Genomic DNA, 14056 nt, shown 5'->3' on the forward strand with positions numbered 1-14056 from the left:
TTATTTCACAGACAAGCTCAGCTGCCCCTTCAGCGTCTGACGCAGGAGCATGCAACCGAAAACAAAATGCATGTTCCAGGCCTATTTGAGTTGCATTCTCCACAATAGCTCCCATCAACAGAGCATCCGCCTCCTCCTATCAAAATGTCCAGCAATCCCACTCATGCCTGCCCGCTCACAGGCCTGTTGCATTTCGGTTGAGTTCTTGAGCTAGTGTTTTGTTTGTAAATGAGCATGGGGGAGATGGCAGCATTACGGAAGTAACTGTTATTTCTCCATCTAGGGCACCTCCAGCCATTAATTTATAGGGTGAGGATATAATGATCCAGTATATTAAGTGTGAGTTATTATTATTATTATTTTTATTGGCAGCTCTGAAAGACCCCAATTAGGAGAGAAATCTTGGCTCCATTGAAGTCAGTGGCAAAACTCCCATTGACGTCAATGGGGCTAGGATTTCCCTCTATAGTCCCTATTGTACTAAACATTATACCAACAACTACTGTAGTTTGTTCCCGCTCCAGAGAGCTCAGAATCTAATAGTGACTCTTCACGAGGTGAAGCAAACATAAGATTCGTTTTAATTTTTAATGTTTCAATGGAAACCACCTTGTTTCCTTGCAAATAAGATTAATAGGTATCCTGAAGCATTGTGCTTCTTCTCTGCAGAGCGCTGCTGCCCAGATACTCCTGAGCCCCACAGCCCTCCTTTAAGTAGCAAAAAATGTTTGAATGCCTGGAAATTACAAAGGGAAAAGGATTCTTCCCAAAAAGCCACAGCAAGGGGAGGAGTCATTTGCAAAAGCAGAGCCCTCTCTCAGCGTTTCAGTGTTGTTTATGGTCACTGGAGAGCGAATGTACTAAATAGACAAAACAGATAAATAATCCAACCCAGCCATTAGGGAAAGCAAGATTAAAACATCTTTTTGAAGGCTGGTTTTTCAAGGAGCCTCGTTAGCGCAGTAGGTAGCGCGTCAGTCTCATAATCTGAAGGTCGTGAGTTCGATCCTCACACGGGGCATCCTCAGTTTTTTCCCCCTCCCCTGGCTGTTACATTTGTTATGCAGCTATTGCGAGCAAGGCTGCTCCTCCTTATCTGCAGGCAGAGGAGAGGCGATAGCAAGAGTTTTTGCATTGCCGGGAGGAAGGATACGAAACCAGCAATGCAGCGTCCCTAAACTCCCTGCTTTCCAAGCAGCAAACAGGCGCTGCAGAGACTGTTGCAAAGAGCGGGTGGCAAGATCCCACCAGGGGAACCAGGAGGCGATGGTGCAGGGGGATCCGGGTTTTCCGCACCCCTGAGCACCCTAATTATACCGACAGAAGTTTATAGTGTGAACCAGCGCTCAACAGTCAGGGGAGGAGGCACACAGCGCACAGCCCCGCAAAGCTGGTGTACAGGGCTGGCTGCTGGCTTGCAGGGTGAGCTGCTCAAGTGTGGAGATGAAATCAGCCAGTGCGCAGAGCAGTCTCTGGCCCCAGCTGCGGCTGGGGGGCTGGCACCCTGGGGTAATACAGAAGTTCTCCTGAGTTCTGCTGCCTGCTGCAGAGGGGCAGTGCAGAGCTTGCAGAAGTCAGCAGGTGTGTTTGGCTCCTGGCCCTGGAAGAGGCAGGTGGAAGCTCCACGGGCGTAGCCCCCCAAGGCTGTCCTCGCTGAGAGCCATGGCATGCACTTCCTTGGTGCTGCAGGGCTCATTACTCAGGGCCTGGGCTTATAGTTATGATCAAATGTGCTAAGGAAACTTTCAAACAGAAGCCGGTGGGTCTTCCTGTGACCCTCAGTGAGAGGGTCCAAGTCCATAACAGCTGGGGGCGGGCTGTTATAGACCCCAGCGGGGAGAGGGGCCGGGTCTGTGTAACCCCTGGGTCAGGCTGTTATAGACCCCAGCGGGGAGAGGGGCCGGGTCTGTGTAACCCCTGGGTCAGGCTGTTATAGACCCCAGGGGAGAGGGGCCGGGTCTGTGTAACCCCTGGGGCGGGCTGTTATAGACCCCAGGGGGAGAGGGGCCGGGTCTGTGTAACCCCTGGGGCGGGCTGTTATAGACCCCAGGGGAGAGGGGCCGGGTCTGTGTAACCCCTGGGTCAGGCTGTTATAGACCCCAGGGGGGAGAGGGGCCGGGTCTGTTTAACCCCTGGGGCGGGCTGTTATAGACCCCAGGGGGAGAGGGGCCGGGTCTGTGTAACCCCTGGGGCGGGCTGTTATAGACCCCAGGGGAGAGGGGCCGTGTCTGTGTAACCCCTGGGTCAGGCTGTTATAGACCCCAGGGGGAGAGGGGCCGGGTCTGTTTAACCCCTGGGGCGGGCTGTTATAGACCCCAGGGGGAGAGGGGCCGGGTCTGTGTAACCCCTGGGGCGGGCTGTTATAGACCCCAGGGGGAGAGGGGCCTGGTCTGTGTAACCCCTGGGGCGGGCTGTTATAGACCCCAAGGGGAGAGGGGCCGGGTCTGTGTAACCCCTGGGGCGGGCTGTTATAGACCCCAGGGGGGAGAGGGGCCGGGTCTGTTTAACCCCTGGGTCGGGCTGTTATAGACCCCAGGGGGGAGAGGGGCCGGGTCTGTGTAACCCCTGGGGCGGGCTGTTATAGACCCCAGGGGAGAGGGGCCGGGTCTGTGTAACCCCTGGGGCGGGCTGTTATAGACCCCAGGGGAGAGGGGCCGTGTCTGTGTAACCCCTGGGGCGGGCTGTTATAGACCCCAGGGGGGAGAGGGGCCTGGTCTGTGTAACCCCTGGGGCGGGCTGTTATAGACCCCAAGGGGAGAGGGGCCGGGTCTGTGTAACCCCTGGGGCGGGCTGTTATAGACCCCAGGGGGAGAGGGGCCGGGTCTGTGTAACCCCTGGGGCGGGCTGTTATAGACCCCAAGGGGAGAGGGGCCGGGTCTGTGTAACCCCTGGGGCGGGCTGTTATAGACCCCAGGGGGGAGAGGGGCCGGGTCTGTTTAACCCCTGGGGCGGGCTGTTATAGACCCCAGGGGGAGAGGGGCCGGGTCTGTGTAACCCCTGGGGCGGGCTGTTATAGACCCCAGGGGAGAGGGGCCGGGTCTGTGTAACCCCCTGGGGCAGGCAGGGGGAAATGGGGACTTAGTTTGAACGAGGCGCTAACACAGCCCATAGGGGGCGTGATGTGCCGCTCGCTGGGCGTGGTCGCTGGTTGTGGGCGTGTCACGCGGCGAGTGGGCGGGGTGAGTGTGACGGCAGGGTTGGAGACGGTTAGTAGGTGTGGCAAAAGTGACAGCGGGCGTGGTTACGTCTGGGGGGAGGGATAGCTCAGTGGTTTGAGCATTGGCCTGCTAAACCCAGGATTGAGAGTTCAATCCTTGAGGGGGCCATTTAGGGAACTGGGGTAAAAACCTGCCAGGGGGTTGGACTAGATGACCTCCTGAGGTCCCTTCCAACCCTGATATCAGTGGTCCACTGGTCTGTAAGGCGCGTGTCGCCGTCTGTGGCGCGCCGGGGTCAGCGCCCGAGCGCGGGTGGTGATTGGCCGAGCCCGCCGCTGGGCGGGCCCTGCGCGTGCGGGCCGCCGCCGGCAGCTGCCCTCCGCCAGTCGCCGGCCGGCCATGGCGGTGTGCGCGCGGCTGTGCGGGGTGGGGCCGTCGCGGGGCTGCCGGCGGCGCGGAGCGCAGCGGGAGCAGCGGCGGGAGGGCCCGGCTGACAGCGAGCCCGACACGGACGCCGAGGAGGAGCGGATCGAGGGAGCCCGGCTGGGACCAGGGGAGGCTCCGGCCCCCGCCCCGGCCGCCCGGGCCCCGCTCTCCCTGCTGGAGCTGCCCCCCGAGCTCCTGGTGCAGATCTTCGGCTCCCTGCCCGGCACCGACCTGCCCAGCCTGGCCCGGGTCTGCAGCACCTTCCGCCGCATCCTCCGCACCGACACCATCTGGCGGCGGCGCTGCCGCGAAGGTACCGCCCGGGGCCGGCGGGCACTGGATGGGCCAGACCCGAGGAGCGGGCGCTGGCGACGAGGGGGTCCCTGTGGGGACACTAGACGTGGGGATGTGGCATCTCTAGAGGGGCCAGGCCCAGGGAGGGGGTGCTGGGGACGAGGGGGACCCATGGGGACACTGCATGGGGCTGACTCTGCAGGTGTGAGGCTCTGGAAAGGTCCACCAGGACAGGAAGCATGGGTGGAAGGTAGCCTCTGGGGGTGGACAACTGAGGAGGGTAGGAGGCTGGGGGTAAAGTAGGGGCATCCTGGGATGTGGTGTGTAGGGAGCGGTGGGGTGCTGACACTAGCTGCTGGGATTGGGCTGGGTTGGTTGCCAGCCCTGGAAGGGGAATGGTACCAGGTTCTGGTTGGTGCTGGTGAGTGGGTCACAGCCCGGGTGCCAGCCCTCCCATCTTCCTAGGGCATCTCCCTACCACTTCCCCTGTAGAGACACTCTGCCGCATATTCAGTGACATGTCCATCATCAGAGCCCCAGTCCTCTCCTACCAAAATGTAATGCATGCTTTTTACTCCTTGCCCTTTGCTTTGCAGGCACCCTACTGCCTGTCCCCTGTCTGCTAACCCAGCTGCCCTGACACCCACCAAGTTGCCTAACTTGCTTCTGCTTCTCCCAGCATGGTACCCATCACGTCTCTTGCTGTGTGGTGCATTTGTGGCCAGCTATGATGTCATATATATATATATATATATATATTAACATTTTGGACCTGCCAGTGAGCGCATCTAGTTGGAGTGTCTGAGCACGCTAAGCAGCTGCACTTTGTGCCATCAAACAGGAAGTGCTCAGATGCATTAAGGATAGCATCAATGGCTGCAGGGGATGGATGGTTCCTTATCTGCACTTGAGGGCAGCTGAGGGTGCTTGTCAGAACTGATGGGAACCCATGGATCGCACAAAGCAGTGAAGACTGTTCCCAAGAAGTTGTATGCTGTTTTCTCAGCCTAGCATGATCCTTCTTGCCCAGGGATATAATTTTTGGGAGGAGAAGGGGGGCAAAAATGTAGTATCCACTTTTTAGTTGTTGTTAGAAGAGTGGGCAAGAAGAATCTATACCTGTATTGGTAAATTTCACACAAAAATTGCTTCTAGGTCATAAGGGTTTGGTTTTTGTGGGTTGTGGCCTTGGCAAAGTTCTCACATATGAGTATAACTGGTATTCATTTTATACAATGCCATTTGCTCTTTCTTATACTACAAAGAGACACTCAATAATATTAAAAGAAACCAGATTTAAAACTGATACAAGGAAGTATATCTCTTTAGACAACTCATAAATGACCTGTGTATCTCACTGTCACGATGTATCATTGAGACCAAGAACTAGTCTCATTTTCCTTTGAACGCTACTATGTATGATAAGAGCATCCACAGTTGCATTAGATAGGATTGAAAACTATTGTATATAACAACCCCTCCCTTCAGGGCATAAACCAAACAGTATCTGGCAAGGTGTAGAAAGAAACTACTTCTACTGACACATTACGTAACTATCCATTACAGTTCCTTGTTTTCTCTTAAGCATCTGATTCCGGCCACTGTCAGAGATAGGATGCTGAATTAGATCGACCCCTGGTCTGATCCACTGGAGCACTTCCTATACCAAAAGCATGCACGGTGCTTTAGACAGATCAGAGTCCGTCTCCTCCTGAGGAGTTCATGAAGTTCTCACAGCACTGTCACTGTGACCTTAGGAATTAGACTTTAAACTCTTCATTCAGGAAATCCGGTTATGGTTTCCCCAGAAACTGTAATTTGGCTCTGTTCATATGCTGTATATAGCATTTTGTGGTGCTGTATATAATATCAATTATTTCACCTTTGTAGATGTAATGTGGCTATTACCAATAGTGTGGGAACCGTAATCTTGAATTTTCAGACTGCACAAGTATAAAATCTCATTGATAACTTTGTTAGGGTAATTACTTCACCATCTCCTGGTCTCTTCTTAGTAGTACCATTGCATATATTCAAATAATGCTCTCCTTGTATATGAGAATATACATTCAAAAAAATACATGCTCTGGGTTTAATTGAATTCCTGATCATAGGAATAAATCAGCTGCTTGGAAATGTGTGGAGTTCCATGCAGTGTTGTAGCCATGTAGGACTCCATGTTCATATATGTGTATATCTGGAGCTCTGCATCTTCGTATGTTGTCTCCATGTAGTAGTGAGTATAAGGTTGCATGACTTTCAAACATCTATAAGGGAAGACAGAGTCCTAGGTAGGTGTTATATATATATAAAAATAAGCATCAGTTTGGGCTGAGAGCTAGCATATGACAATTTAGGCAGAAAAGTATAATTTTTGTGAAATTATAAGGGCCTAGAAATAGAGCAAAGGGGTGAATTCAATTCAATAACATGCTCCTATTCCTAACAATAACATATTAACTCTGAGCGCATCACAGATCTGTACTTCCTGATTACAGTTGTGCAAGTCTGCCTTCTTGGTTGCTTGTGTGGTTATTACTTGTGCATGCACAAACGGCCACTTAAACAAGGGACAGATGGTTGTGCAAGTGCTTTAAACAACACTTTCTCTGCTAAGAGTGCAGTGCTACTTAATTGTCTTTTTTTACCTTTGATTTTCGTGCATACCTGCTTTTGTCATGAGATCACTGCTGTGGATCAAGGGTTATAAACGGCCCTAACTTTGTAGCCATAGACTATAATTAAAAATGTAAATCAGCCCACTCAACCAAATAAGTTTTGACACCTTGGTTTAGTGTGATTGCAGGCAGACTCAATTTTATTGCAGTCCCTGAAGCAGTATTTTGAGTAGGGGGGATCCCCCCTTCAGGCCTCACGCAGTTGCCTTTGGCTGTGGCTTTGAAATTGGAGAATGAATGTGGAGAAACATTAGCTAGTTATGTAACATTTGTAGCCAGATACTTTTGGGATGATGCCCTTTTATCATTGTGACTGTTTGCGATAAACTGTTTCTCTGACCTGCTTGTTTGACAAGAGGAGTGTTGCAATCACTTTCCTACGCACTCTGGCTTTTGACTTGACTTACCTTGATTAACCCATGACCAAATATGCTTGTAGTTTAAGTGGTCACCAGTTTTATATTGAAATAACACACCACATCAGGTCACCTGTCTAGGAAATTTCACTGATGGTTCATAGTAACCAGATCTAGAATTCACAAATTTAAAACACCCTAATGTTTTGTTTTTGTTTAAACGGGTTTGGGGAGAAAATATCAATTGTTAAATAGTCATCATGGGGCAGTCTTTGTGTTACATTTAGCACCTGTAGATTAGTCTTTTGTAGATCTCAGAACACTTTACAAGGGTGGGCATCTGTTCTACAGATGTGGAAGCTGAGTCGCATGGGGGGGGAAGAGTGGGGGAGTGATCTAGAGCTGTGAATAGAAGCCAGGTCTCCCCATTCCCAGTGCAAAATGCTTTTCACTGACCCCTCTGATTGCGTGCTGAACAACGTGTCTGGCCTGGCCGTGGTCTGTGCATCCATGCTAGGCCTACAGCCACTTCTCAGCACCTTATCGTATACAGTCTTTCGGGCTGCTAATGTTGTGCTTATGTAGGCATAGAATTAAAAGACTTAGTTGTCAGTTACAGTTAGCCTTAGTGTGGCATAAAAGTGGAGAATGAAGTTTGGTGTTCTTGGTTCTTGCGTCTGACGAAATGGGTATTCACCCACGAAAGCTTATGCTCCAGTACTTCTGTTAGTCTATAAGGTGCCACGGGACTCTTTGTCGCTTTTTACAGATCCAGCCTAACATGGCTACCCCTCTGATACTTGGTTCTTTAGGTTCACAAATATGTTTTTTGTGTAAAGACGTTACCTTACCTGCTCCAGTGTCTGTTTCCTTGCTCGCTACTAAAGACTTGCTTGAAAAGCACTTCCAAAGTCTTCATGACTTTTCAGGAGGGTAGTGGCAATACCTGCTGCAATTCCAATTCTTTACTGTAGGAAAAATTTAGTTGTTGTGGGGAGGGTAGAGAACATAAGGTGCAGAAAGGGGGGAGGAGAAATGCAAACAGAAAATTGCAGAATAAGATGTGCTATGATCTATTATAGAAGAGAAGGTAGAGTGAAACCAGGAAGGGAAGAGCATTATATAAAAGCAAAAGATATAGTACACTGCACTTACAAATGTGTAAACTAGGAAGCTGACAATGTTACGCTTAAGTGCAGGCCATAATAAACAGTGCACTGTTTAATACTTTAAATTCCACAGGGCATGGCAACGCTGGTGTATTTACCATGTGTTGAGTAAATCTTCAAAGTCCTGCCTGTTAACCTAAGAGAACAACCTTCCCAGCTAGTAGAATGAGAATTTCATAACCAAGTTCTATCTTTCCTTTTGAAGTAGGATTATGAGCAGCCACTCTCACTGTGGTTGTGAATTTTCATCCATATTAACGAGTTAGAACATTTTCAATATTTAATTTCCTTGGTGAACTGGCGCATTGAGAATTTCCCTTAAAAGAGCCTTAATTGCAGTGAAGCAGGATTTACTGGAAACCTCCCATTTGATTGTCAGGGAAAGCAAAACAGTATTTTTTTTCTGTAGCTGAATTGCAGCATTACATAGCTCTTAACCTCCCCTTTATCCTTTCCAGCATCAAGAATAAATAGTGCTGTCCATGTACTGGCGAGCTTTCTTGCCATTAATAATAGTTGGGATTTGGATGTGGGAGTGGTAGGGGAGTTCGCTCTTCACAATCTGTAATTTTGTACCTTTCACCACCATGACAGCCCTTCAAGAAAAAACTGAAGTGTTCTATCCATCCACTGTTAAGCAAAGCCAGTATGGGCTTTTGGTTGTAGTTTAGATCACTGAGTAGACCAGGATTATGACTTGTAGGAATTTCACCAGCTAAGTTTACATTCTTGCTAGCAAACAAGATGAGATTCTTGCAGGACTTGCATGGCTCATGTCAGATGGCAATGAAAATTGCACTGGAATTGTTTTTAGGAAGTTGCTAATGTTTGAGAAGACGCTGACTCTTTTGGGAAAGATCCAGTAAACCCAAACTGTGAAACTTGTAAAATACACCAGACCTAGTGATAGTTCTGCTTTTAGGTAGTCTCTCTGTCTCCTACCAGTTAACAAGGCCACTTGTTGGAAACCAGGATCTTTGTTCCATTGGATGATTTTTCCCAACTTACGTCGTGATTTCTGTGTATGATGATCCGTGTTTCCACGAGTTCAGACTGAATTGTCACCTTAGATACTACAGTGATGAGCATTTGAGAATTTTGGGGCATCAGAAGCAGGTGACCTGGAGGAAGAGAGAATGTTATCCCACAAATATCCTAACTAATAAAGAACAAAACAGAAAAAATGTCATTTGGGCAGAATTGTCTTGATTTGGGGAACCTATGTAGAACTTAGGAATTCTGATAGATTCTATGAAGTTATTACTGGGGTTCACGGAAAGGGTGCGTTTAAGCTACAGGGTTAGTCTGAGGGGTCAGCACTGGTTCTGAGGGCTGGGCAGGGGGCCATGTGATTACAGTTGTTGGGGGGAGGGTGCCAAAGAGAAGATCCACACCCTAAGAGTGCACCTAGAGACAGTGGCAGTACCTGGGCTCTGTTCAGACAGTAGGGGCTTAAAACACCTGCAGGATTCGGTGGTGGCATCCCCACATAGCAGTCTGGTGAGTGGCCAAAAGAGGCGCTCAGCTGGACCTGTGACATCCCTGCGCGTTTCTTCCCCCCTCCCCCAATGCAGTCTCTGACTTCAGATGACAGTATCCAGTTTAATCTAGCTGCATTGCTTGCTGCAGAAAGTGTGTGGCCTGACATTAGCAGCCCCCTGGCTGGCTTTGTAGGCAGGTGAAGTTCTTTAGTATAAGAACCAGCTGTTCTCCAAACTACAGGCTGTGACAACATTGCTTCTTGCCTCTCCTGAAGGCCTGTAATTTCCTGAATCACAGATCAGCTGCAAAAGCCTATTGCTTTTAACATGTCCCTGATGATATTATCAAACAAGACACAGGGTAGCATTAAAAGCAGTATAATGTCTGATAGACTGGTGGGAGGGACATTGGATCATTTGTGGGGTGGGTCCACATTTCCAGCTTTGAGTTCACAAATCTGCAGAATTGCTGCATACGTTCAGTTGGCTCTTGCCCAGCACTAAAATAGCTTGTTTTATGCTAGGCTGGAAGTGCATTCCTGGAAGCTTTGCTGTCTGCTCACTAGCTAATTGTACTCCCTCTCATCTCCCATCCTAAACAACTAGGGCTTCATCCTGCTCGTGCTGATGTCAGTGGCAAGCTTCCACTCACATCAATAGAAGTTTTTAGGGAGGGGAATCTGTTTTCCCTCTTGTCCCCTTCCTGTCTTTATTCAACTCGCTTCTCATAGCAAGAGACTGTTCACATTCATTCCTGCAGTAACCCAAGTCAACCTTCCAAAACACATGTGGTCTTGTGTGTGCTCTGTCAAGCTACATTGCATACCCTAGTAAAACATGTATGTACATAGAGCATATGTATTGTAAGAACATAATTGAGTTGAGCCAGGCAGATGTCTGCTTTCTCTCATTTGGCCTATAATTGAAATCAGAGTACAGAGCAAGTTCTTAGGAATAGATACCGGTAACAGGCAGCAATAGTTAATCATAAATTCAAGGAAGCTTGATGGACACCGTCCCTGGTGTGAGGGTGGGTTTCAGATCAGATGGCTTCCCTGGGGTTCTTTAAGGACATACTCGGTATCAGATATCTAGCAGGTGCGGGGAGCTATCAGGTGCTTTAATCTTCTGCTAAAGGAATCTGGTGTCTGATTTTTGGCAGGTGCATTTGAGGTTTTCAGAGTGTGGATTTTCCCTGCTGAGGACTATGAGGGTCTCTGCAGCTGATTTGCTTTTGGCACTAAGCTCTGTTTTTGTTGCTGTTTGATATGTTTTTCCCTCTTCCCTTGGTGTTACAGGATTTCTTTCATTGAATTGTTTGCTAGTACTTGTCTGCAATATTTTTAGGAATTCAAGTTTAATGCTTGCCTTCTGAACCTGCACTGAAGTCTCTCATTTCCTACTTTAAAGTTACTTTAAAAGTTTTGAAAAGGCTTTTATGATCCCTGTATCACTAACAGAATGTATTGAAAACAAAATAGTCAAAGGCATCTGCAAAGAATGGACCAATTTCAGTCTGATTTATTTGCAAGTGTATTTGTACATGCAGACACGTTACATTCTCTTAACAATTTGGGGCTATGAAACAGACGTATTCTTTTAAAATAATCTTAGCTGTAGATCTTTCAGGACTCTGAAATGTGGCCATTTTCCGTGAGTCTTAATAAACCCTTTTGCTTGTTGGACAAATTAGTGGGAGCAAGTAAGTCCTAGTTGCAATGATAGTTTGCTCTACTGACAAAGATTCCCAGTTTGGATGGGTCATTTTCCCCACTTCATGCCATCACCTATTCTATGTGTAAGTGTCTGTAATTTATCAGCAAGGAATTGTCACAATATATTGCCAGCAGCCATCACTTGTAAAATGTACTAGGGAATCTGAGAATCTAGTCTGGAAAGAAATGCCATCCAACTTTCCTCTAGTGCTTCTTGGCAACAGCAACAAGAATATTTGCTAACAAATACAGCAATTTGCAAGATTGTTCTTTAAATAAAATAGATTGGATTGAATTTAAAGCTGCCTAAATTCTTGCTGCAGTTGTAGGTAACCTGGAGCTCTGTGGACAGGCCAAAACCTTTTCACACAATCACTCATTTTATTACCTCTTAACCCCTTTCTGTCTGTCACTGCAGAGTATGGCGTCTGCGAGAACTTACGGAAACTGGAGATCACAGGAGTGTCCTGTCGAGATGTCTATGCCAAACGTAAGTAGTGAAGTCAGTGCAGGTCTGTATGCTCCTGTTCTTGTTTAGTTCCATTTTTAAAAGTGAATTTGCACTGAATCTTTATCCTGGGCATTTGAAACAGACTCTGTATTTCGTGGCAGAGATTTCATCTCTAAAGCTGTAACGAGTTTGACTACCACAGCGCTTTAATGCCAGACAGATATCAAGAATCGCTGTTGCCTCTCAATACCCCTTTGATTGGAAGAAACCACAGAGTCTGAGGGTTTCTGGAAATAGCTATTAGTTTGTGGCTAGCGTGTTTAGTAACTGGTAACCGCTCACCCAAATCTGAGGACAGTTTTTAATCTGTCAGTAGGATTTTAAAAGTATCCTCAACTGTTTGGTTTGCCCCTTTCTGGCCAGTGGGTAACCTGTATTAATCAGAGCAGGCTTTATCTTTGTATGGTCCTCTGAAACAATGTTCCACTCCTTTCCCCCAGTGTAAGCAGCTTCTGTCCACCATCACTCTACTGTGCCTGGGCTTCCCCTTAGGGGAAGGTCAGGGCAGTGATTCTCTGTGGAACACCTATTGCAACTTGACACACACAGAGGGGGATGGGGAGGTTATCTGTTCCTTTACTCTCATCACCCTGCCCCCTACATTCCAAACCACCTCATGCAGGAGAAAGGGGACCCGACTGTCCTGGGTCTATACAGAAGTGCCAACACTTGTGTGATCCGTGGTGCCTGGGGCAGCCCTCACTGGAAATGCCAAGGTCAGAGCAGGCTGCAAAAGGGAGAGCAGATATTCCCAAGACTGGTGGGTAACACTGAAGTTAAACTCCCCAACCAGTCTCAAACTGTGCTTCTCATCCTCCACACTGGTTATCAAGAAGCAAAAAAGAAATCACACCGCCCCCTTTATTGCATTCCAGTTCTCTGGCTCCCAATCACCACCTAGGTCCGGTTCAGTGAGAAGTTATTTAAAATAACTCTGGTCACATATACAGAATGTTCTTCTCACCCCAAAGGGTCAGCCATGTTACCAGGTCAGTATAGGTTTGGATCTTACCCAAAATACCACTCTGCCAGCCAATCCTTTAGTGTCTAAAACTAAAGGTTTATTATAAAGAAAAAAGAAAGAAGAGAGATGTTAAATGGTAAAACAGTCACATACATCCAAAGACTTCAAAGTCCATATATCAGGTTCCTAGCAGTATTGGTGACTTTGCTGGCTTGCAAGTCCCTCTGGAACACATCCACAGCTTGGATGGGTCATTCAGTCCTTTGTTCAGAGCGTCAGTTTGTAGCAAAGTTCCTCCAGAGATAAGAAACACGATTGAAGACATGGAGAAGATGCAGCTGCCCGTTATAGTCTTTTGCCATGCGGCCTGTGCTTTCTTTGTTTCAAACACAAGCTGCCCAGCACATGGCTTAAAAGCTTTAGAGTTCTGTCCATAGGCATGTCCCTGTGTGCCTTGCTGAGTCATAAGGTGTATCTGCCTTCTCTCAATGGGTCAGTTGTATAGCTGATAGTCCTTAATGGGCCATCAAGCAGGCTAGGCAGTGCTGATGCCAAACTGTCTGGGGGTGTCACCCAAAGTGTAGCACAAGTTTGAAAAACAGACAGACGTATTTATCTATAACTCATAATACAAACACATACATGAGATGATCATATTTGGCAAATTATAACATTTTTGCAGATACCTTACATGGCCTAACTCATGACACTTTTATAATATTGATATTCATAATATCCTCAAGTGTCCCCCAGATTCCATACAGCGTCACAACTCATCTCCAGGACACCTCTCCAAATAAGCAGCCGCAGCCCATGCGTTATGATGAATGTTGCCACTTGCATGTGAGTGCTTTACAAGCACAAATTCCTTGGTCAGCACAAGCCCCCTGGGAGGTAGGGGAGTTTCATCCCCATTTTACGGGGGGTGGGGGAGAACAGGCAGATTAGGGACTTGACCCCAAACTGGCATTTGAATATAGGAGTCCCCTGCTTAGCAAGATCAAGCTGCCTCTCGTGCTAATGGGTCAGAGGCTACATTGGCTGTTTATCACAGGAGCTGGTTCAGCTGCAGGTACCAGCTGGGAGAGCGCTTGTGACAGCCCCGGCAGCAGCCTGGATGACACAAGCCCTGCAGTAGTGAATTGATCTGTCCTTGGGACCCAGGCGTTTCCTGGGTCCCAAAGGCTGACGCTGAATCGGTCTAGCAGGGGATGGAACAACCCAGGATCTTTAGGAAATCAGCAGTGACAAACCATTGGCTCCAGTGGTTGGTCTATGGTCCCGCGGCCCTTTACAAGAAGCAG

General features: G+C 48.2%; 1 protein-coding gene and 1 non-coding gene across 3 annotated transcripts in view; both read left to right on the plus strand.

Moving 5' to 3' along the window:
- Window positions 1-948: 948 nt before the first annotated feature.
- On the plus strand, window positions 949-1021 carry TRNAM-CAU (transfer RNA methionine (anticodon CAU)). Its single transcript has one exon. It is a non-coding gene; the product is annotated as a tRNA-Met (tRNA).
- A 2536-nt stretch (window positions 1022-3557) lies between these two features.
- Window positions 3558-14056, plus strand: part of FBXO31 (F-box protein 31) — a 34678-nt gene continuing 24179 nt past the window's right edge. For both annotated transcript variants that reach the window (XM_065416698.1, XM_065416699.1), the window contains exons 1-2: window positions 3558-3897; window positions 11696-11767. In XM_065416698.1, the coding sequence (XP_065272770.1) occupies window positions 3558-3897; window positions 11696-11767 (412 nt within the window). The remainder of the gene's footprint in view (window positions 3898-11695; window positions 11768-14056) is intronic.

Source organism: Emys orbicularis, chromosome 14 (genome assembly GCF_028017835.1).
Source record: "Emys orbicularis isolate rEmyOrb1 chromosome 14, rEmyOrb1.hap1, whole genome shotgun sequence".
Taxonomy (NCBI): domain Eukaryota; kingdom Metazoa; phylum Chordata; order Testudines; family Emydidae; genus Emys; species Emys orbicularis.